This window comes from Strix aluco, chromosome 1 (genome assembly GCF_031877795.1).
Source record: "Strix aluco isolate bStrAlu1 chromosome 1, bStrAlu1.hap1, whole genome shotgun sequence".
Lineage (NCBI taxonomy): Eukaryota > Metazoa > Chordata > Aves > Strigiformes > Strigidae > Strix > Strix aluco.
Window position 1 is genome coordinate 120,261,625 of NC_133931.1, and position 25,126 is coordinate 120,286,750.

At 38.0% G+C, this 25,126-nt stretch overlaps 1 protein-coding gene across 16 annotated transcripts in view; it reads left to right on the top strand.

The window, feature by feature from the left end:
* Window positions 1-24,988, top strand: part of ZNF438 (zinc finger protein 438) — a 59,025-nt gene extending 34,037 nt beyond the window's left edge. For 7 of the 16 annotated variants that reach the window (XM_074832919.1, XM_074832949.1, XM_074832960.1 and 4 more), the window contains 4 exons: window positions 376-432; window positions 12,364-12,468; window positions 17,161-19,024; window positions 20,612-24,988. In XM_074832919.1, coding sequence (XP_074689020.1) covers window positions 405-432; window positions 12,364-12,468; window positions 17,161-19,024; window positions 20,612-21,224 — 2,610 coding nt within the window. In that variant the 5' untranslated portion in view covers window positions 376-404 and the 3' untranslated portion in view covers window positions 21,225-24,988. Of the gene's footprint in view, window positions 1-375; window positions 433-7,371; window positions 7,480-7,804; window positions 8,287-12,363; window positions 12,469-16,248; window positions 16,305-17,160; window positions 19,025-20,611 lie in introns of those variants that run through there. The other 9 variants (XM_074833020.1, XM_074833030.1, XM_074833050.1 and 6 more) reach the window with 7 other exon arrangements.
* The last annotated feature ends 138 nt before the right edge of the window (window positions 24,989-25,126 follow it).

Consider the following 25,126-nt stretch of genomic DNA (forward strand, 5'->3'; position numbering starts at 1 on the left):
AGTTGTATGGGACCCATGAAGTCAGATGTTTGAAGGAAAATGTTTGCTAAACCCTACATTGTCTGTGATTCTTTAGAATGCTTTGCAACATGGGAATTCGTGACATGTCCTCTTTTCTGGCTTTAACGGGGGTTTTCAATTACAAGAAGCCTTAAGTAACTTGTACCCAATGTTGAAATATGGAGAGTGCATATAAGGGTATGTGTGATCCAGAGAAACACTTGGTTTAAAACTCTGGTGGTGTTTTGCAGGAGGTGTGGGCATGCTGGGATCCATTCTGAAATAAAATTTTGGAAAACTATTGTCAATGTCCTATTTTTTTTAGTTTATGAAAAATTATCAGAATTTCTAAGTATCTGTATTTCTTCTTTCCAGGAACATTGTCGTAACTATTAAAAGGCATAATGCAGAATCCTTTAACTTTTTCTGCAGGTATAGTATACTTCCTATACTTTTTTTTGAGATATTAGATGCTTGTGGTTCAAAATGTGGAAGAAATACCATCATCATTAATAAATCACTGTATAACTCGTGTCTACTATTCTACCCTAATGCAGTTTTAAAAAAAAGAAGCCATTATACTGCACCATTTATCACTTTAAACAATTGCAATAGCTAAGAATGTTTTCTTCTTCAGGACATTGCTAATTACCATTACACATGTAGTTGAAACTTTAAATATATAAATTTGCTTCTTGTTTGATTCAGCAGAATTACGTGTTCAGGGTTTATTACAATTTTTTATCCTCATATATTCAAAAATCATTGTCATATTTCACCCCCTTATAATTGGGGGTCAAATCTATTTGCAAGTTATGCTGCAAGACTAGCACAAACAAGAAAAATATTTTCTAATTATAAACTTAGATTTTTAGATTTTAAGTGCCTTTTCTACAGCATTCCTATCCTTACTTTTTTGTGTTTAATTACATTTCTTCTATGTTTTGTCTCTTCAGAAGTCATCTTTTGATTTACTTTTCAGTAGGCTTAGTGACTTGAATTTTTTTCCTCTGTTATTAGTAAGGGTATTCATGCTGCGACTGTGTATTCCCAAGCCTCTAAATGTGCCGTAATTTAATTTCCTTTCCCTTTTGATCTGTGTCACAATGCTAATGTTTAAATATGATTTTTAACTTGAATGTCATTTTTAATGATACTTCTTAAATGTGAGTGAATGTTTGATGGATATGACATAAGCTCTAATGGACCTTTCAGAACCATTGCAGGTTGTCAGTTAGGTTTCCATTGTTAGTACGTATGTTGATTAAGAAAAGCACTGTGTATTACTTAACTTGAAGCCTTGAGCTTTTACTGTCATGTAAGTTTATACTTTATCTGTTTTGTGAAGACTGAGTATTTTCATGGTGCTGTAATCATTCTGAGGAAGCTATTCCAGAAGGATGTCATGCAAATTGATCTTAGTTGATGAGTTCTGTGTCTAATGGGACTGTTCTTTCAAGGGAGACAGTACTTACTGTTGTGTAAAGCTATCCACCCTGCGGTGTGCTCTACATCTGTATGGTTATGACTGATATACTTAATTGTAATACTTAAAAGCCTTAATTCAATTTTTCCTTTAAATAACAGGAATTTGACCACTGTTATAGTCAAATGAAATGTGTTATCTTTATGTTAAAGTCATTTCGGAATAACAAGAGGAAAATACAGACTGTGAAGCTATTTGCAAACTTGAAACCGATGAATCATTTGCTTTGAGATTTTTGGGAAGACTTTTTTTTATTTTTTTCTAAACAAAAATCAGTTTCAGTCAGTATCCTATTATCAGCTTGCACCCAGAGTGAATTATAACAGCCATGTTGTAAACTTTGGAAGTGAGGATTCACATTTGAAATCATAACCAGATCCTGACCAAGAGCTATATCAGTGTGAAATCATGATCTACTAGTCTCAGTGTATTTTTTTGTATTCTTTTACTATCACTCTTCTTTGTCCTTGTATCAAGCATCACTTTTGTTTCTTAAATGTGTTATGGCACTTGAAAATGTTGAGACTATTAGCAATTTATAATGATTTATGTACAACTGTAACATTGGTACATTTCTTACAAATAGAAAGTTTAAAAACAAATGGTATTGGAAGTAGAACCTATCCATCAGTTACATTCAGTATATATACCATTTTTGTCAGTCTTTCTATACTTTGAAAGTGCTTGTTATTTTTCAGTTCAGTATGAAAGTAATGGTTAGTGCAAGTTCTTTGAGTGACAACATAAACCCTTCACTGCTACCATTTGTCATGTAATAGCAGGAGATCTGTAATTTGATACGTACTCCTTCAGGGCCTCTGTAGTTTTCTCAATTTAAAATATTTTATAAGAAAGGTGATTACAATTTATATAACAAGCAGTTGTAACTCCATGTTCAAACAGATGTACTTTTCTGAATAATGATAAATATTTAACTTCTCAGATATTAATTTTTTCCTAGGAATTATGAAATTATCATTGAAGCATCATATTCTGTCACTCATAGTCATGTTAATATTTGCTGTTGAGCAAGTGCTGGGCTTTTTTATAGTGCTTCATAATGACATAAAATACCAGCGTGCCTTAGAGAACTGAAATACCTTTGGCATTGTCAGATTTATAAAACATTTTTGTTAAATCACTCTGACATAAAATAATTGTGTGTCTTACACAGTTGTGCAAAATATAAGGCTGCCCTGGTTTATGTAGGAATTTATTTAATACTTGTTTGTCTTTTTTAAATATACATTGGAAAAATATATTAGAGGCTGAAATCATAGTTTTGCTCTTTGAGTATGTTTGTTTTAATTTTTTATAAAATCATGCAGTTTTTTAAAAAACCATTGTATAATTTAGTACATTTTGTATCCATGTTAGTATGGTCATTTGGTGCGGGGAGATCTCAAAACTTCAATTAGCCATGTAAATGTGTTTCTTAGCATCAGCTCTCACTTTGCTGGAACCCCTGCTGCCTTTATATCATTAACATAAATGCAGGTGCAAATAGCATTTATGTACTTTGATAGAAAGCAGTTGGAGACATATCACTGTGGGACACGACACTTTCAGATTGTGTACATCTGTTCAGATAATGTATCCAAGCCAGTGACATGAATGCAAGGATAAAAACATCTGCCCCTGAGACCATTTGCCATACAGCAGATGCTTACATCTTTATTTATGCAGATGGTTTGTGTGATGAGCTGAGCAATGATGAAAGCAAGAAAGTTTGACAAAGATTTCAGGGTACTGCTTGGGGTGGGAAAATATGTTGGTAACAGGGTTTCGTTTTCAGATGTCAGCCAAAAGAAGAACATCTGTTATAAATACTGATGTTTTTAGTAACATGGATGTTATTTGGGACATCAACTAGATTAACACAAAACCAGTAAAGGATTTTTTTAAAAAAAATCTCTCTCACACATACTGTGCTGCAGTTACAGATACTAAGTAGTTTAATAGAAGTAATTACTTTTACCAGGAAGGCTCAACTGCTGAGCTTCAAGATGTTCTCAAGTTATTGAAAACATTGAATTGACTGAAAAGTTTGCAAAGGTAGAATATTTTGAAATGAACAACTCATCATGAAGTTGTTCAGAGGGTGTGTGCGGTGCTGTAACAGATTTCGTGACTTTGGGGATTTTTCAGTAGAAGTCGTATTTAGTGTTACAAAAATTACTAGACAAGTCGCTTGTCCGTTCTGTTGTTTGAAAATTACTGTAGGGTGGTCGACGTGAGTGGCAGATCTAAGCTGAGCTGGCACTTAAGGAGCAGAAAGTGCCCCGGTGCGGCCTTCCCGGCGGCAGCTCAGCTTGCCCTGGGCCGGAGGCAGCGGTGACGGCCGCCCGACTCCCCCTGCTGGACTCGGCGCCAAGGGGCTCCTTTGTCTGCCAGCACACGCCAGATACACGTGAATTTAATTAGAAATGTGCTGATGATTCGGCACACGGCGAGTTAAGGATATCATCTTTGGCCTACATTCCTGTTGACTGCATTCCTGGTTTAATTCCCTCGTAGGTTGGCACCCATCACAAGTGTTTGCTGATACATTATCACTTATCAGCAGTGTATTCAATCAATTCCTTTACAGCACATCCAGTGCCGTTTTCTGAGAACTGGTGCTGCCTTTAAACAATGCAGTGGTTAGCCTGGGCAAGCTTACAATGCCAATAAGCATTGCAAATAATTGTAATTATGCACAGGGGGAGGAAAAAAACATTCCGATACTGTAATTTAAATAGTTTTCTGCTACATCCTACTGCCAGAAAGGCCTAGCTATGTTCAGATTCAGCAGCAAGTGATAATTTTATGTGTTCTGAAAACTAATGTCTTCCTAGCCAGGACCATAGTCTTTTTGACAATGTTTTAGTTTTCCTATGCTCTGCAGGGCTGTGTCTGTCCTTGAAAAAATATACGTATCTATTTGAAGTACTGTAGAGATCCTCTAATCTTTATTTTTGTTTTAATCCTTAGTGGAATTGACTACAGGTGGCAATGCTTTGCATATTTCAGCCAGAGCTGTAGAGTCCTTTTCTGAAGAGATTTGGGTCATGAAGAAAGAAAAGGGAGGACAGCTGGAGCAAACAAAAACCCTGGATAGAGATTCCCCATTCAAAAGTTAGATCACTTAGGTCATTTTCAAAAGAAATGAGCTATTTACAAAATCCCTCAGAAAATACTCTTCAGCTATCATCTTAAGTTTAACAACGTGTTCTGGCCCTTTCTTTGGGGAGTGATAAACCCTATGTATAGTTCATACTGGAAGACTCAAAATAGGCCAGGCCAAGACTGACAGTCTTCCGATTCTCTGCTCATCTTTCATGAGGGAGCACTTTCCGAGGTTTATACTACAGAAGTCACCATACAGATGTTTTTAATGCCTCAAGTAAAATATATTTACTCTATTGAACCAAAGTGGTGAATTGTTTGTTTTCTCTTGCATACAGTCTCTCTTCAGAAAGAAGTCCTATGATTTTCACAAAAAAAGTGATACTCTATAAAAGGAATAACAATTTTGCTCTTCTGTTGTGCTCTTTAATTGCACATCAGTGTTTGCAAAAAATAAATTTTGGGAGTAAGAGGCATAATTCGCTTACTGCAATCAGACATATGTGTTTTCTGTCCCTTGGAAGGAAAGGAGGAAGGTTGAACTCTCAGTAAGATGAAGATAGAAAGGGGAGCAAGAGTCTAGTCAGAAAAGACTTTATGATTTATTAATAAAATGGCTCTATGACCTTTTTGTGCTGCAGGGTTTTTGAAGAATTCTGCCTTTGCTTTTGTAGCAGACCTGGTCATTATTCGTAGAATCATGGAATGGTTTGGGTTGGAAGGAACCTTAAAGACCATCTAGTTCCAAGCCTCCTGCCATGGGCAGGGACACCTTCCACTAGACCAGGTTGCTCAAAGCCCCGTCCAACCTGGCCTTGAACACTGCCAGGGAGGGGGCAGCCACAACTTCTCTGGGCAACCTGTTCCAGTGCCTCACCACCCTCACAGTGAAGAATTTCTTCCTTACATCTGTTGTATATCTACCCTCTTTCAATGTAAAGCCATTACCCCTTGTCCTATCACTATATGCCTTCGTAAAAAGTCCCTCCCCATTGTTCCTGTAGGCCCTCTTTTGGTACTGGAAAGGCTGCTATACAGTTTCCCCAGAGTCTTCCCTTCTTCAGACTGAACAACCCCAACTCTCTCAGCCTGTCCTCATAAGGGAGGTGCTCTAGCCCCCTCATCATCCTCACAATCCTCCTCTGGACTCACTCCACCAGGTCCATGTCATTATACTGGAGCCCCCAGAGCTGGACACAGAACTCCAGGTGGGGTCTCAGGAGAGCAGAGTAGAGAGAGAATCAACTCCCTCAACCTGCTGGTCACATATCTTTTGATGCAGCCTAAGATATGGTTGGCTTTCTGGGCTGCAAATGCACATTGCTGGGTCACGTCCAGCTTGTCATCCACCAGTATGCCCAAGTCCTTTTTGTCAGAGATGCTCTCAATCCACCCATTGCCCAGCCTGTATTTGTGTTTGGGATTGCCCTGAGCCATGTGCAGGACCTTGTGCTTGGTCTTGTTGAACCCCATGAGGTTCTCATGGGCCCACCTCAAGCCTGTCAGGGTCCCTCTGGGTGGCATCCCTTCCCTCCAGTGTGTCAACCAAACCACACAGCTTGCTGTCGTCAGCAAACTTTCAGAGGGTGCACTCAGTCCCACTGTCCATGTCACCAACAAAGATGTCAAACAGCGCAGGTCCCAGTACTGACCCCTGAGGAACGTCACTCATCACTGGTCCCCACTTGGACACTGAGCTGTTGACCACAACTCTGAGTGTGACCATCCAGCAACTTCCTTATCCACTGAGCGGTCCATCCATCGAATCCATGTCTCTTCAATTTAGAGACAAGGATGTCACGTGGGACAGTGTCAAATGCTTCGCACAAGTCCAGATAGATGACATCAGATGCTCTTCCCTTATCCATCAATGCTGTAATCCTGACGTAGAAGGCCACCAAATTAATTAGGCACTATTTGCCCTTAGTGAAGCCATGTTGGCTGTCACCAATCACCTCCTTATTTTCCATAGGCCCTAGCACAGGTTCCAAGAGGATCTGATCCATGATCTTACTGGGCACAGAGATGAGACTGACTGGCCTGTGGTCTTCTTTTTTTTCCCTTTTTAAAAATGGGGGTTATGCTTGCCCTTTTCCAGTCAGTGGAAACTTCACTGGACTGCCACTGTTTCTCAAATATAATGGATAGTGGCTTAGCCACTTCATCTGCCAGGTGCCTCAGGACTTGCGGATGCATCTCATCAGGTCCCATGGACTTGTGCACCTTCAGGTTCCTTAGATGGTCTCAAGCCTGATCTTCTCCTACAGCAGGTGGTTCTTCATTCTCCCACTCCCTGCCTTTGCCTTCTGTGACTTGGACGGTGTGGCTGGAGCACTTACTGGTGAAGACTGAGGCAAAAGAGCCATAGAGTACCTCAACCTTCTCCATGTCCCGTGTAACCAGGTGTCCTGGTTCCTTCTGGAGAGGGCCTACCTTTTCCCTAGTCTTCCTTTTATCACTGACGTCCTAGAGAAGCTTTTCTTGTTGCTCTTGATGTCCCTGGCCAGATTTAATTCCATCAGAGCTTTAGGTTTCCTAACCCAACCCCTGGCTGCTTGGACAATTTCTCTGTATTCCTCCCAGGCTACCCGTCCTGGCTGCCATCCTCTGTAGGCTTCTTTTTTGTGCTTGAGTTTGTCCAGGAGCTCCTTGTTCATCCATGCAGGCTTCCCGGTGGTTTTGCCTGACTTCCTCTTTGTTGGGATGCATTGCTCCTGAGCTTGGAGGAGGCGATCCTTGACTATTAACCAGCTTTCTTGGGCCCCTCTTCCCTCCAGGGTTTTATCGCATGGTACTCTGCCAAGAAGATTCCTGAAGAGGCCAAATTCTGCTCTCCTGAAATCCAGGGCAATGAGCTTGCTGTGTGCCCTGCAGTTAAGGAAAATGTAAGTCTATTAATTACCACTTACATAAGGCATATCAAGATTTTGTCCAGGTTGATGTGATCTTGATAGACCTTTTAAAAATGACTTACTTTGACTTTACAGTGAACGAATTACTGTTTAGGTCCATATCTTTCTTGAAGCTTTCTAAAAGAAATTTCAACTGGCAGTTCTCCCAGAAAATAATTTTTAAAAATCCAATTACAACTGTTTCTTTTGAATCTTCTGTTTATCCCCACCTTCTAAAGTACATAATTTATATTTGAAATGCCATTGAAGGCTTATGAAGTATGAGTTTATGACCAGTGCTTGCATCACCTCCCTTCAGCTGTTTTCTGAACAATTAGTTCCCCCAAGTGGCTGTGTCACTGAAGCTTTGCTTCGCAAATCTCCAGGGATGGTATCCTATATGGAACAGAGTGACTGGGCAAAAGTGACAAAGATAAATCACTGGATTTGCAGTGACACCAAAATAATTTCTATTCTACTCAACTGAGTCCTGTTGGAGATGCATGGTTTCTAGATAAGGCCCATTTGGAGTTTGACATGGTTGGTTGGTGAAACTAGTAGAGGCACATAGAAGCTGAAACACAGTCTTTCATGTATCTAGCAGTCTCTCTCAGACAGACGTTCCATGCTTCAAGAGAAAAGAACCAGTGTTTTCATCTTTAATGGTGATTTGTGTGGTTGCAGAGGCCAGGCACCATCTTGAGCCCATAGATCTGTCTGCATAAACCTTACTGCTAAGTTCTCTTACTGCCATACTGAGAAAAAGCTGTGTGACTTCTTCAGCTGTAAAGATGGAAAAAGGTATTAATAATTACAGATGCTTTATGTCTAGCTCTCTTTATGTCAGTTTTCATTTCTTGATATGAAAATATTTTGATCTGCTTAAAACCTATTATTTATGTTAACCTTAATATGGAATGAGTAGCTTGTAACTTGAAAGACTGTGCCTTCAAAAAAATGGAAAGCCTTTAAAGTTCACAAACACTGCATGAGAGGTGTTAAGAGAACATATGGATCTGCTAATAAATGCATTTTAAATTCACTGCAAAAGAGTGTTTCAAAATCTCTTATGTGTATATGTTCTGACTTTTAGGAAAGACTTCCAAGACTTCATTCCTTTATACAGTAGCACAGAAATGGCTTTTTTTTATAGGAGCTTGTCTTAAGCCTTGCATTGCCCACATTTTATATAAGAGGTTGCTTTTGAATATTGATTTACCCACATGTGGCTAGTACATTTGATACTACAACTCAAAAAGATTACCTCAAAGCTGTTGGCCACTCATTATTGCCTGTAGAAATAGAATTTCATATATATTTTAAAAGTTACTTGTGTTGGGACAGTACAGAGTTATGTGAAATCTAAATCTATGAGAAACCCAGAATGATGTCTTAGATTATTACTGTTGCTAATGCTGATAATATAGTATCTAGATGGATTTATTTCTTGATGTGTTAACTTTCGTTTAACAGGTCTGCTTTTGCATGGGTATTGTTTTATGTTACACTTTTCTCTGAGGACAGAGATACTGGAGCCAAGATGCTAGCAAGATTGTATTGGCAGAAAGAAGCCTTAATTGCAGAAAGAAACCTTAAATAGAATCATAGAATGATAGAATGGTTTGGGTTGGAAGGGACCTTTAAGCGTCATCTGGTCCAACCCTCCTGCAGTGAGCAGGGACATCTTTAACTAGAGCAGGTTGCTCAGAGCCCCGTCCAACCTGGCCTTTAATGTTTCCAGGGAAGGGACATCTACAGTCTCTCTGGGCAACCTGTTCTAGTGTTTCACCACCCTCATCATAAAAAATTTCTTCCTTATATCTAGTCTGAATCAATCTCTTTTAGTTTAAAACCACTATGCCTTGTCCTATCGCTGTCGTCTGTCCCCATCTTTCTTATAAGCCCTCTTTAAGTACTGGAAGGCTGCAATAAGGTCTCCCTGGAGCCTTCTCTTCTCCAGGCTGAACAACCCCAACTCTCTCAGCCTTTCCTCATAGGAGAAGTGTTCCAGCCCTCTGATCATTTTTGTGGCCCTCCTTTGGACTCGCTCTAGCAGGTCCATGTTTTTCCTGTGCTGAGGACTCCAGTGCTGGGCAGGGAACTCCGGGTGAGGTTTCACCAGAGCAGAGTAGAGGGGGAAAAATCACCTCCCTCAACCTGCTGGCCACACTTCTTTTCATGCAGATATCGTTGACTTTCTGGGCTGCTGATGCACATTGCTGGGTCACGTCTAGCTTGTCATCCACCAGTAGTCCCAACTCCTTTTCGGCAGGGCTGCTTTCAGTCCCTTCATCCCCCAGCCTGTATAGATAGCGGGGGTTTCCCCAACCCATGTGCAGGACCTTGCACTTGGCCTTGTTGAACCTCACGAGATTCACATGGGCCCACTTCTTGAGTTCATCCAGATCCCTCTGAATGGCGTCCCATCCCTCAGGTGTGTCAGCTGCACTACTCAGCTTGGTGTCATCTACAAATTTGCTAAGGGTGCACCTGATCCCACTGGCTATGTCACTGATGAAGATACTAAACAGTACTGCTCCCAACATGGAACTCTGACAGACACCACTTGTCACTAACTTCCATCTGGACATTGAGCCATACTCTGGGTGCAACCATCCAGCCAATTCCTTATGCACTGAATAGTCCCTCAATCAGATCTATCTCTGTCCAATTTAGAAGGATGTTGTAGGGGACTGTGTCAAGGCCCTTACAGAAGTCCAGATAGATGACAATAAAGCAACTCCTATGGATACTTTCAAACAACAGAGGAAAGCAGATTTGGAAATTGAGAAAGTGGAGTTACCTAACCATAGAGATTATTAATTTTTTTCTCCATCTTATTTTTTTTTGCATAATTTTCTAATATAACTAATATTCATACCAATTTTCTGAAAAGTAGATCTGTATAAATTTGGCATATATTAATATACGGTTGACAGTGCAATAAGGATGTTTCAGGAAAAAAAAAAAGACTGACTTAGACAGGAAACTGAAGAACTTCCCTAAATATGAACTATGTACACATGATCTTGGATTACTGTGTGAGTTATCTCTCCAAAATGACTGGTTATGCCAAAAATAGTTTTAGCTTATTCCCACACTGAAAAATGTCACTAGAAATTTTAAGGTTGAATGTCTGCTTTAATGGAGTCCAGATAATGTCAAAAAAACATTTTTATTGTGTAACTTTGTTGTTGTAATGCTCTCTTCTGCTAAGAAGAGTCTTTTGGAGACTATTTAAGGCATCCAGGAAGTGTCCCACTGCTCACAGAATTTCTTGAAATGCACTTTAATCCTAATCCCTTAAGATAATAAACTTGCACAGACTTGAAAGCAAAGACGACCTTTCCAAATGATAAAATGCTTAGTGCACAGCTAGCAAATCACATTGATGCTCAAATCAGAATTAATTATATGTAGCTTTAAAGACGTCTAATATTCCCTTTTAGAGTGTTAACAAACTGTTTTGATCTTGTTCCTTTTGTGGTATACCAGAACACATTTTCTAAGCATATTTGTACATTCTGTGTTTTAGTGTTTGGGTGAATGATGTACTGTGATTTTCTAATCTTGCATTAGAATACTTCCTTATATTGATTAATTTTCTAATCTATTTTAAATTGCACAAAAGGACTCCTATGTAGACATAATTATGTTGCTCTTTTAAAAACCAAGTACTAAAAATGTAAGAAATGCAAGATATGCCATCCCTGTGGCTTAAATGCTTCTCCTTTCCAAATCACATATAATAGTAATGTTCATTACCCATCCTAAGTCTGTGTTTGATTCCCATATCGCATCCTGACTCTTTGGCCTAGACACTTCCCAAGTCTCGTTTCTAGTTCTCTTGTCCTTTTCCTGCTTGCCCTGTATATATCCTAGTTTCTCTTCCACACTGTCAGCTCAGCAGTTAAGAGATAAGGAGAGGACATTTCTTTGTTCTTACTTGGGTGTTTAGACCTAAAGATATAGTTTTAGGAAAAATCTAGCCCAGCGTGAAGGGGGAACATGTTCAATAAAATGTAATCATTGGAAAAATTAGCTGCTTAAAGTGTCTGTTGAACACCTGCCGAGAGTTTACAACTTTGCCAAATTTGGGCAGGTTTTCACAGTCAAAATGGACATTGCTGTGTCAAATATCAAGGTCTTTGTCTAATGCACAAATGTGTTACTAGATTTTTTTTTTTTTTTTTTTTTTTAATGCAGACATACCTGGGGATAGCTGGCATTTTCTGTTGAAATTAACTTTAGAAAATTATCTGAGGCAAATACTCAGAACAGAACATTCCACCCAAATAGTTATTATTAGGCAAAGATAGAAACAACTGAAAATTAATTGTTATAATATGTAGGGTTGGGCACTCCTGATTTGTAGGCTTTATTACTAACCTTACTTCGTATAGGTGTGTGGCAAACCTAGTTTTTAACGTAAAAGGCCAGATTCTATTTTCTAGAATATCTGCAATTCCATTGATTTACATGGGATTACAGAAAGTGTAAATCAGCGTAGAATTTAGTCCCCATATTTAAAAGTCTCACTAAAGCTACCAAACCTCCTATTTTCTGAGCTGTTTGTTTTGGTGCTGTTGACTGTCTGCCATGACACTGAAGCTAAAGCATCCCATCTGTTTACAACATTAACCAGCTTTACTCAATTATTAAGCTATCACCTTGCATTTGGTGTGTGATATATTAGATTTTAAAAGCATTTTTTGAGGAGAGAAAAATGGCAAAGAGCAAGAAGCAGTAGTTTTCTTAATGCATTAACTGGAAGTTAAAGTTTTATATTGTCTTTTTCTGGGTTTTGTTGGTTTGGGGGATTGTTTGGGGTTTTTTTGTCCTGGGATCTATTTATAACTGACTGAAGCACTTTTGCAGGTGGTGTTTTTTTGCATGCTAATCCTGCAGAGAAACATTGTGTCCAACAAAGTATGCTGGGTCAGCAAAAACAAGAAACTTGTGCTGGAAAGACGGTATCCACAGGTATTTAGTGTGTATGGAGATTTGGCAAAATGAATGATTAACTATCATTGACAGAAATAAATCTAGTATTGTCTGTTAGAAAGTTGTGCATTTTTTTTCTTTCCCATAGAACAGATATTCTTCCTTTCAAAGTCAGCAAAAGACTCAGCAACGTAAACATGCACTTAATAAAATATTTCATATTTTTTATCTCTATTCTGCTTTTCCCTTCAAACCAGGTGATCCTTTTTTTGTGTTATTTTCTGTCACTTGTCCAGTCATACGCAAATTAAATACATACCTACACAAGTGAGGTGGTCCTACAAGGATTATTTTAAAAATTAACACTATTGCACAGTGATTTATGGTATTTTAGTGGTTTATGTTAATGTTCAAAGTAGACCAGATTAGTGGGGAAAATTAGATTTCTTCTGGTCCTTTCTACAGTGTCTGAGTTCAACAATGTTATGTGCTTTACATAGAGAACAAACTGAAAGAGGTACAAAGAGAAGGCGGAACAGACTGGAGTAGACCAGACTTGAATGAGTTAGGAAGGGATGGGAACCATGAATGAACAGCAGCCCTGTGGAAGACTTTACTTCCTCCAGAGGACTCTTCCCAGCATGACTATATTGGAGACTTTAATGCATCATTGATTTTTTTTTTATTGGGGTATCACTGTCCAGTCCTATACAATTTTGTTATTTAGAAGGGGTGAAAGCTTATGACATCCTGCAAGTTTCTGAGTGGTTTGATACTTGCAGGTACTAGCATGGTAACAATCTTTTAACAGAGACTTTTAAAGTAAATTGATTGAATTGCATTTGATTTAACCTTATGCTTAATTAGTTAAAAGTGTCTATGTTGCCCCAACTCCATGCCTATTTGAAAGACTGAGAACACAGCAGTTAAAAATGAGCTTCACATCATTCAGATATTAAATCTAATGTTTTTATTAATTTCCTTTATTCTTAATGAAAATTTTAGAGAAAGCATAAAAGTTTTTGCCTTCCAGTGAAGGACCTGTAGACTGGCTTGTAGAAAGAATGTTGTCTAAAACCAAGGGCCATCCTCAAAAATGCCATTGCATAGTCTCCCTTAACTGAAAATTCCCCTTCTTAGATGCAAGACTTCATGAGTTTGCATAGTCATGAAGGCTTTTCCTCAGGTCACAACTGACAAGTGAAAATGAGTCCTTTGAATCAGAGACAGAAATAATTTGGAAGAAGGTGTGGAATAGAAGTGGAATGTCCCTGAAAGATGCATATTAAGTTTCCAGGTGGCGTTCTGGTAGCCAGACAGCCAGAGCATATTCAAGTCCTTCAGTGTCAGGGTGGCAAAGACATGAATCACTGTAGCGATCTCTGTGTGCAAAGGAAATTGGTGAAACTTTTCACCAAGTAGAAATGGAAAAAGTAGTTTTGGCCACTGATGATACTTGCACACCCTGGATGCGGTCAGGAGGACCTCTAGTCTGTGAATTGACTGGTGGCTTTTTCCTGATCCAAGATGCTAAATAGTCTTTCACGAGTTCTTCCAATTAGCTTTCCCAGTCCACAAGCAAAATCTTAACTGATTCTGAAGGATCATCAGACAGCTAGTCTGCATCTAGCCTATCTCTATATTTGGACACTGACTAAGCTGCTTAACTTACAGCAGCTGTGTTGGATGAGAGGGAAATACAGAGCTGAGTATCGTTTGCTTACCAGAGACACTGCAGTGGATGTTTCTGCACTAAACTGTCTAATGTAAACTTGGGAAAAAAAAGAAAAAAAAGGTTGCACTGAAGGCTGATACCAAACATAGCTTGCCTGGAAGATGTATTTATGATAATATTACGCTAGTTGGGAAAAGAATGTTTGTATAAAAATCCCTTCTCAAACAGTTATATCAATGCTTAGTATTGTGTTAACTGCATAAGAACAACATTAATCTAAATGGACCTTGTTTCAAAGAGCATTTTGTGGTTGATATTCATGAAGGTCTTGGCTTCTAGAATGATACTTTCTTGTGGAATGCTGAGAAAGTATGTGGAGAGACCTTTTTCAAAGAAAAGTGATTTTACTGCCTAATTTTGCAGTAGGCAAGTCAATGCATTTGAGAGGCATATACTTATTTTTAAAGCTAGTGTCATGCATTATTTCTACAAATATTTTCTCCTAATCTCAAATTAAACTTTCTTTTGTGGTGCTTTGGCTGCCGTTTCTGCACTTTTGTAGAGGTGGCACGTCAACAGCAAAACTTCCGTCTTTTCCTGAACTCACATCATTTGCTACCATTGGTTGGCGAGCAGGTACCTTATAACTTGGAGTGTAAAGTAGCACAGGGAGCAGTCTACTGAAGTGTGGGCTTTCCTAAAAAGTTTATGCAAATCAATGAATGAGATTTTGAAATAAAAAGGGAGAGGTACAAGCCAAGTGTGAGAGAGAATGGAAACTGCTTCATGTTGAAAATTGTGGCAAGCTGAGTAACTGCTGATTTGGAAGAAGTCTTTAATGTCAGTATATGGCAAGCATAATCTGGAAAAACAAGAGCAGACACTGTACCCTAAAAGAAAAGTACACTTATTCTGTCCTCTACTGTATTTAAACTGTACAGTTTGACCTGTTAACTGGCATTGAAGTTCAGGGCTAGTTTAGTTAATGATTACAGGACTTTTCATCATTTTATTGTACTTCTCAGAGGCTCTTAACAGTGTTTCCTCAAAAGCAGCAACAAGAAGATACCCTGCAGGAAACAAAAAATAACCTGAGTATTATTAGCAATCTTAGCAGTTGAAAAGACAAAGGTGTCTATATATTTCGTGATTGTAGGTTGAAATAGTACATGCTTCTAGCTTTTGGAGAATAAAAAGGTCCTTTTCTGTAGGGAAACAGAATTTTAAACTTACCAAGTTTCTGGTTTTTCCAGGTTGCACAAACTTGGTAGGTCTAGACTTATCCCTGTGTATAGGAATCTCTCCTTATTTTGTGTAGGATTTCCATATGTACAGTAGTCCAGTCTGTACAGAATATCTGTACAGACATTGAGCAGAAAGAAAGTTAGGGTGGTGCATAGTACTTTCACTTAATTGGAGGATCAAGAAGGTGCATAATAGACTTGGAGTTTGATGCTGTAGATGGCAATAAAAGGATCAAAGGTTTATACCCTGCATAGTTATTACTCTATGAACCTGCTGTAGGTCAAAGAGTTTTGAGAAGCATCAGACCTACTATGTATGAACTGTACAGTTTATATGTGATTGCTCAGTGAATCTAGCATGTCCTGAAGGCAGTGGATTTACTGCACATGTGCATACCATGAGTATGCACGTATATCTGTCCAGGAGTTCTGGTCATGAAATATGATAGCTCTGTAACTTGCAGTGCATGTTGCAAAGTGTGTGATGTCTGAGAAGAACATCCAGGATTAAGATAAACTTACTGGAGTTTCCAGTGTTGGTAGTAATTCACAGTTATCTCTTTAAGTCCATAACCATGTATAAATGCATTTGTAGTACAAGGCTTTAAAATGGTAAAGAATGAAAACTTCCCCGTGGAATTACTTTACTGTAGTATTTCAGGGTGCCAACATTTACTTTTACATATTCTATTCAAATGTGATTCCTCTCTTGAAATGAGTTTTTCTTACATTGTTGCCTTCCCAAATTGCCTTTCTGCTTGGGATCTTTGTAGTTGAATTTTCAGTGGTTGAAATTGTGGAGAATTTTTTTTTTTTTTTTCAGGAAACCTATCCCAGTTTTTGAGAACTGGAATCATTAGCAGTTGAATTTGGGAGTGAGTAATGAGGCTGTTACCTGAAATGGTAGTGGTACAATTAATTATATATCAAATCCGTTTTTATGGAGTGTCTGAAAGGTCAGCATATATCTCTGCTGCTCAATGCAGATTATATTTTACATTTTAGCTTTTGCCTTTTACTTGTTTTACTTGTTTATCATCACATTCTTTTTTGCTAAAAATATTTATGACATTTACCAACACAAATAGAAACAAGAAGAAACTGTGATATAACCTTGATAAATCGCATCTTGCAAGAAAATATTTGAATTACTACAGTAGTTCTACTGTGCATTAAAGGCACGTAAGCAATGTATGTGATTGGGTATTTAAGAATGGTACACCTTCTCTCAAGTCCTCTTTGATTTTATTGCACATTATTTGCATGTTATGTAGCAGTAATTTTTTAAAGACTTCATCAGGTAAGCTTTGGTCTGTGATAAACCCCACAAATACTAAATGTTACAGAAACTCTGAAAGATGCCATGGCTCTGGTTGAGAGAGATGATCAGAGCAGGTGCGCAGAAAAGTTCTGCATCATGGAGTTTAAATCTTGGCCCTCTTAGTTCTTCCAGCTGAATATTGCCATCTTGCTAGTGCAGCTTTTCCAGGGCAAAAGAGACTTGTAGGTGTATTTGTTCTGAAATGTCATGTAGTTTCTAACTAGAATGAAACATCCATTTAAGATTAGATTAAGAGGGGTTTTTCTGCATCTCTATGTTCAAGCACATTGCTTCAGGGAGTGTTTTTGTTTTGTCCGTGAAATTTTTGCATTTCTAAACTTAAGTTAGTGGTCACTTAAATACGTAAATACTTTTAATTAAGAGTTTGTGTGTAACAGTATCCTTTGTGAGCAGTTTTATAGTTGATACAGTATTTTTTTTAAAAGAAGTATTATATATTATATTACATCTTTGTTATGTTATTATTACAGATAAGCACAAATCCCCTTCGGATATAATACGAAGTTTTCAGAAGAAAAGTCAGTTTAGGACCATTGCTCCAAAAATGGTACCAAAAATTTTAACATCCGGAGTGGTTTCTTGTCTTCAGTCATCTTTGCCTGAGCAAAATACACCGATTTCAGCCTCAGTTTCTAAACCTCTGGTGGTACCAACTCAAAACTATGCTGTCATGCAGGTCGCTGGTCATGAGGGGACTTTTTCTCTGTTGGCCTTGCCGTATGTTGCCCCTGCCCTAATGCAGCAAGTCCAGCAGTCAAATGTGGCCCCTTCTGAAAACCTAAAGCTGCCTATTCCTAGGTACCAATCTGTAAGAAAAAAACTGCTAAGTGACAAAAAACCAGCACAAATCTCTGTTTTGGATGCACATAGCAAGATTCCTACCAAAGCATCCATCTCATCACAGACTTCCCCCGTGACTGCTTTAACTGAAGACTGTCCTGAAACTCATTCTAGTTCAGATTCAACTGAACAAGCGATGCTAACAGACCGTGACTCAGCTGAAATTACAGTTGCCACATTAGTAAATAAAAGCAATTGTGTGGAATCTGGATCTCCTTTAGTGAACAAAACCGAAATTGCTAATGGTAATGTTTCTGGACGATCTGTAGTTAAAGACTCTTTATCCAAGCCGGCAAGTACAATTAATCCCATGAAACTGAGTCTACGCTCTGTGAAGACAGCATCTGAAACCACAAGAGAGTCATTCATAACGCCTGAGAAACTAAAGGAAAAATCCACAAATTCTGCAAATTCTGTTGCTGTCTTGTCACCAGCAGTTTTTGGCAGTACAGTACAGACGACTCCATCAGCACCAAAAGGAAAACTTCCTATTCTGCCTTACTCAAGGATTAAAAATTCAGTGTTCTGTAAATCTAAGCAGAATACTAATGTTACAGATGTATCTGGTCCTTCACTAAGATCTGAATGTGAAAAGATACCAGCTTTGGCGAAAACCTTTCATGTTCCTACTAAAGCATATGATAAGCGATTAGCTGTATCATTTACACAAATCCCCAAACAAGCCATTCGAGAAAATACCTTCTCTCCATCCGGTAAAGTGGATGTCGACAGTCTTAAAAAATTGAACAGTGCAGCCTCTAAAAGAAGAGGCAGGAAAAGAAGAGCCCCAGATGATTTATTGGCTTTTCAGACCAAGCGAAGGAAATGTATCATGAATAAGTTCAGAGAAGGGAGAGAAAGGGCAAAAGTTGATCTTCAGCCACCTGAAGACAAAAAAGCAGAGGCAGTGAAAAAATACCGTAGTATCAGACCAAAACCAGTGGTAGTTGTGCAGGCTTTTGCACCACTGACTTCTGCAGCAATAGTAGAGACACCGTCTACTGACCATTTAGACCAAGATATTTTTTTAAATAGTTCACTTCCCAATAAATATTTAAGTTACAAGCATAGTGATGCTACATCAGTGAAATCAAGTGATTTAAGTAGAAATGCATGTTCAGTGATACCTAAGCCATTGCATAAATGTCATGTTTGTAACCATATCTTCCAATTTAAACACCATCTTCAGGACCATATGAACACACATACCAACAAACGGCCTTACAGTTGTCGAATTTGCCGGAAAGCATATATTCATTCTGGAAGCCTGAGCACGCATATGAAACTTCATCACAATGAAGGCAAACCCAAAAAGCTTGTGTGCTGTGAATTCTGTGCTAAAGTTTTTGGCCATGCAAAGGTGTATTTTGGCCACCTCAGAGAAGTTCATAGGGTTGTTATCAGCACAGAGCCCTCTACTAGTGAGCAACAGCTGCAAGATGCTTTAAAGAAGAGAGACACAAATATAAAAGAGGCAGAAGAAGCAACAGAGAGGTGAGTGTTTTCACTAATTAAATGCTAATGAAAAGGGGATTTCAGGTTGTCAGTGGAAATTCATAAATAGCACCTTTATTAAAATTATTGCTTTTTTCCCCCCTAAGTAAGATTCCTAATGATTTAAATATTTAGTTAAGGAATCTAATAAATCCATTAGACCATCTGATATTTTAGCTGATTTATTGAATATAAATTATTACTGACACTTGAATATCCAGAGCAATTTTGCATATGTTCTAGTAATACCCAATATACTGCCAGTGGAGCTATTTTGGTCAGTTGATTTCTCACGCTCATTTTGGGGTTTTCCCCAGAAGGTAAGTGAACCAACTGCAATAAGTGAAAAGCAATTCATATTTCAGTATTAGCTTGTAGTTTGTTTACCCTATTAAATATCATTATCCTATTTCCTTCTCTGGAGTGCTGTGAGCTAATCCATCTTGTATGTTGATTACTGCTGCTTTTGCAATCACTTAGCCAAGTAGAAAAGTTAACATTTACCATATTAAGATGGATAGAACATTCTTTTATCTCTGCATTATGATTTTGAGGTGAAATTTCCTGACACAGTATAAAAGTTGGCTTTTTTGTTTGTTCCACTGTGCATTTACTTTCATTGAAGTACGCTTTATTAAGCTCAGGGCTTTAACCTGGCGCCTTACTATGACACTACAGTTCAACTTTGCACATTTTGCTTTGCATAGCTCCACTCTCTGGGGCATCAGTTAGAGGGTTTTAAGGTACTGAACCTAAGAAACAGCAGTGCTTTTCTTTCAGCCTTGCTAGCTGTCATGCAATGAATCATTCAGTTTATCTATTTTTTTGAGTAATCTGTCTAATGTGTATAAATACACAGTATTATGTAGTCCTTTTTGTAGATGTTGTGAGAAGGTTTCTGTGGAGATCTTCTTTTGATTGGCTTAACTTAAACAAGGTACTTGCTAGCTCTGTGTGTACATGTTTCCTTTATAGTGCAGAGCTGTCCTAAATCAATGAGAGGGGCTGTCTGAATGTAAATTAGTCATTTAAACTCCAAAACTGTGTTACAGACTTTTAGGGAAAGAAAAGAAACTTTGAAGTTTCATTGTTTCCATCTTGGAGTAGGAGGTGGGACATGTGGTTTTGCCTTAAACTGACCTTAGATCATTCAGTGTAAACAAGTTAGTTTCTCTTAGGAGTATGCTACAAGTAATACTCATTTTCACTTTTCTAGCACAGAGCTAGAAATATTTGGATTGACCTCACTAAATCAGGAACTTAAAAAAACATTATTAACCTTTTATTAAAAGGTTAGTGTTGTTAAACGATTATTTCTACCAAGGCTAGTTTTGGAGGCAATTCTTAAACTCAGCAGTGTTGAATAATATTTGGTTTCAGTTGTTTCCCAATCAGCCTTACTATTATTTTATTTTTCTTTTTTTTATGTTCCAAATGAATTAGATACTGTAGCAACAGTGCCTGTTTCTAATTAAAAGGATGTTTCATGAATGTCATCTCTTCTTGGAACTTACAAGGACAGAAGTTGCATTCTCTATTCTATGCATGGCTAGTACTGAAATAGTTTGTGTTTCCTTTTTTTAACAGGGGAAATAAGTGCAATTTTGAGGACCTATTCCATAACCCAGGAGAAGTGAAATTACAGATCAAATGTGGTCGATGCCAGTTTATTGCACAGTCTTTTGGTGAAATGAAGTTTCACTTACTGTGCTCTCATGGAGAAGAGATCCAGGGAAGAGTAAAGGAAGGGGTTTTGCAGGGAAATAGAGGAGCTAAGGGGGAACTGATCAAACATGCAACCCACTTCTGGAAACAGCGCAATGAGAGAAGACATTTAGCAAAATGCAGTACCCATGAAGAGGAGTTTTATACTTTTCCAAAACTGAAAAGACAGATATACTTTCACCATCAAAATAATGTTGGTATGTTATCTAAAAGTGAACTGACTCAGTCAGGAAGCGGTGAAGCAGCCAAGGAGATGCAAAATGTAGGTTTTGGTACACCAAGCAAAAAAATAGAAATTTGGTCTAAAGTGGGATATAACTGCATTTTATGCAAACAGTTATTTGGAAGAAAAGAGGACCTTTGTAATCATTGGCAGGGTCATCATAACTGTGAAGACCCTTCCACTTTATGGACAATTTTTAGTTTGTTATCAAAACAAGGAATTATTGAACTTTCTAATAATGGTGAATATTGAAACTCAATTCTACAATACTATGAAAAACATCAAGTACCTTACCAAATTGTTTATGTTTTTTTGCTGTGTTGCTAAACTAACTCAAGAGCTGTATCACTTTGTTTGGGTTTGTTGGGGGGGTTTTAAGTTACGCTAACCTTTATTTTGTTTAATAGAAAATGTATTTATCCAGTATCATTCCAGATGGGTACATGCAAGCTGATTATGAAACACTGGACTTAAAATTCACGCTTAAGGAACTTAGTAGCAGCAAATACTCAATACTAATAGTTAACAGCAAGGAAAAAGATTTTCAAGCTAAATTATACTATACACACAGAAGTAAATCAGTTTATATGAAGTAATCTCAGTCTTGAATGAAATGACAAACCAGAATGGAAGTGTAATTTCAGTCCCAACTATGTTTCCATATTTTATGGTAAATATATATTTTCGTGCAGTTCTCTGGATCATTTGAATGTGCATACATGCAGCCGGCATTCAGGAGCTTTATAATCTATAATTTAAGAGCTTTTAATTCTTGTTTTCTTGATTTCAGTATCTTCAACCATGTTCATTGCTTGCAGGTTTGTTATTGGCAGGTCTTTTAGTTGTTATATTCTGTCCTGGTAACAGCAAGGATCTTTGCATTTTTTAAGTGAAAAATCTACATGTATTTTTTTGCCTCTAGCTTTTTGGTTTGAAGATGAGGGAGTTGCCACCCATGACAATGGAACTCTCAAAGCTTGACTCTTTATGAAAAAAAGCAAGCTTGTTCTAAAAATAGTAATCTGAATTGGTTACTCCTTGGAAGTTTGACATTCTGCAATAGACTGCATGTTTCACAGTGAACTTTTAGCATGTTCCTTGCACCTCCTGTGACAGCAGCACTACTGCTGCCAACACCGTTAGCACTCTGCCTTTAACACACTTGGTATATAGCTTTTGTACCTCTGCAGTTGACCCAGTCTATGGCTTTAAAGGGAAATTGTTCCTCCTTCACTTACAAGTCTCTGGTACAGGTAATGAGGTTTCTTCACTTGTGTTGCCACATTTACTGTACTAGAGGAATTGCATGCAGCACCTTAACCTTGCAGTCAGGAGCCAGTTAACAGTTACCTTACCAGGATGCAAAGCTGTGGCAGCCTGAAGTTCAGGAATAGTGCATTCTGTGACCCCTGCTACAGGGCAGGCACGGTGACCGTTTCAGCACATCTCCAAGGGGGCAAGTCAGTTCAAGCTGTAAGGAGATGGAGTTCTGGAGCTCAGTTTTGATGAAAAGGTCATTGAAGCCATTGAATCTAGTGTGAAATTGGTGTTTAAACTGCTGTTACTTAAAGCCTTATGTACCTCTGAATTATTTTGGGAGCAATAATGGAGACAGTGTAAGAAATCACTATATCACTGTTCAACAGAAGTCAGAGCACATCAGAGGGCAAACTGGAAAATACACCAGTACTGTCTCTACAGTACTACTCTATTCATTTCTTCTTGCGGTCAAACTGTAATTGAGGGATTGCAGTGATGAAAGAGTCATTCCTGAGATGTCCTGGGTCGCCTCTCGCTGTTTGGCAAAAATTGTGGTGATGAGAACACGAGAAGGGATCTAAAAATATTGGGTTTTCTGAGTGGGATTCCAGAAGCTGTTGCAATATTTTGTGTATGTGTTTTGGTTTTAAACAGTAAAGGCAATTTTGATGAGCAAATAGTTTTGAATGTAATTTCTTGTTGTATGGTGCTTTGCCCTGGAGTTGAACTATAAGACTGGAGCCAAGAAAAATAAAAGACAAAAGGAAAATGCTCATAGAACTGTACAGGTGCTTGTTAAGCTGGAAGAATCCCCATGGATTTTCAGAACTTCCTTCCTACTATCTGTTGGTATTAATACATATTTGTGGTTGTTTCTTTGCTTTCGTACGGTACTTTTGTATGCTGAACTACTTTAAATATACTACTTGTTCTTATTCTTGACACACCCATCTTTTAATGCCTAAGGTATTTATTGTCACTGGGTAGATGGAGGAGAATGTATGGCGTATTTGGAAAGGAGTAGCTAATTTTAAAGTCAGTGTTTCATATCAGACTGAGACTATATTTAACTTAGTAGAGTGTGTTTGCATTTAGAAGTGTTTTTCCCCCAACTTAATCCTTTAACTTTGAAAATCAAACAGCTTGGTATTTTCCCTGAAACAGAAATGTGAGAACAGTCCCTGCTTCACATAGTTACAATATATCAAAGGGAAGTTCATTCCAAGCATAAAGCATGCATTTGAAAGAGTTGGGCAAAAAACATAAAAAGGTTTGATCATGTTCGTTATTTAGAGCGGATGTTAAATCACCTATCTTGCAAAATCACCTGTTCCTATACTATATTATATTGTAAACTATACCAGTTTAAAATAAGCTGAAATGAATGCAGCTCTGAGATGGAGTCCCTCCTGTTCAGGAACAGCACCAATGATGGCAGAGTTGTCCTTCAAAAATATTTTCAAGAAGTGTTTGTTAAAAATGGTGGTGCATCAGCCCTAGTGATGTTGGTGAGTTGTTTAGTGGCGGTTATCATGCAAGAAGAGCCACTCCCTTTCATTTTGGGTAAAAGGAGGGGAGCTGCAATGATGATGGGAGGAAGAAGGTTTGGGATGAGAGAGTGGGTTGAATTTTTTTAAATGGAAATTCTCATGTATAGTCTTTTCATCATATTTTTGTGCTTCCCTTCCTCTTCTCTAGTCCAGGCCAAATGTGTAAAGAGGTCTCAGCTTTCAGCAATTTAAAGCCTGAAAACATCTTTTTAAAGCATGGTTCTAAGGCACTTCTCGGTGTCCTCATAAATGTTTAAAATTAGAAGCTTTTTTTTCCGAGTCTGAAAGCATTCTTATGTTTCAGGCTGTTATGATTATGGTAGATTACGAAAGGTTGGGATTTTTGAAAATAGATTTGCATTAAATACAGATGTGCCCTTTGTTTAAAATGTGTTTGTTTTGCATTTGTGTTCATTTTGATAACATTTGGAGGTACAAAGTGAGCCCTATTTACGGCAACATTAAATAGTGCATGTTTGCTATTCAGCGGAAGGGTTGTTAGGAATACAGTTTGCTGTTTACCTTCAAGCTGGACAAGTTAACATCTGGTTTTGCACATAAATTATATTTTTAAATTGTTAAAACGAATGTTATTGTTTTTGTAGCTGTAGTTTTGTTCCCCTCTGATTTTTCATTAAATCTCTGATTCAGCTTCACTGTTCAACTTTAAAGCTGTTCCTCACATGGAAAGTTGTTCCTTCATCATCACACCATAAATAATCAAAGCTGGAGGAGTTCCATCGCTTCTCTGGCTTGCAGAGTATTGCCCTTCTCCAGCTGCGGAGCTACAGTTTCCTATGGCTAACTTGACATAGTTGCTGGCAGTAAATGTTTGACTTCATTTATTTATTAGAATTTAGATCTCTGCTGTTTAGCTCCATCAGAGTTTCTGTCATACCTCATTAGATACTTATTTTATCTACTATTCACTGAGCTCTTTAGAGAAAGTGCCATAAGAAGGATGAACAGGTATTTAAGAGAGCAGATTTCAACCCTAACTTTGTGCGGATGATGCTGACGTTTGAGAATCACCAGCTTATCTAGGCTCAGCCATGTAGTATATTATATTTCTACAACACATCCACCTACATGCGCATCTATTTTAGAACGAAATGTATACTTCAAATTCAGCTGTCAGTTATTATCAAACCTGTATAATGTAGGTTTGTGATTATTATGCATAAAGATTAAAATGCTATTAACCGTAGTAGGTTTACTTGTCAAATTCCTTACAGCTCTGAAAAATGAAAATCTCTGTGTGCTGAGTATGACACAGAAAAATCTGGTCACATGAAGAAAATTCTGATGGCTTAAACGTTGTCCTCATTTCAGTGTGTGCTTTTA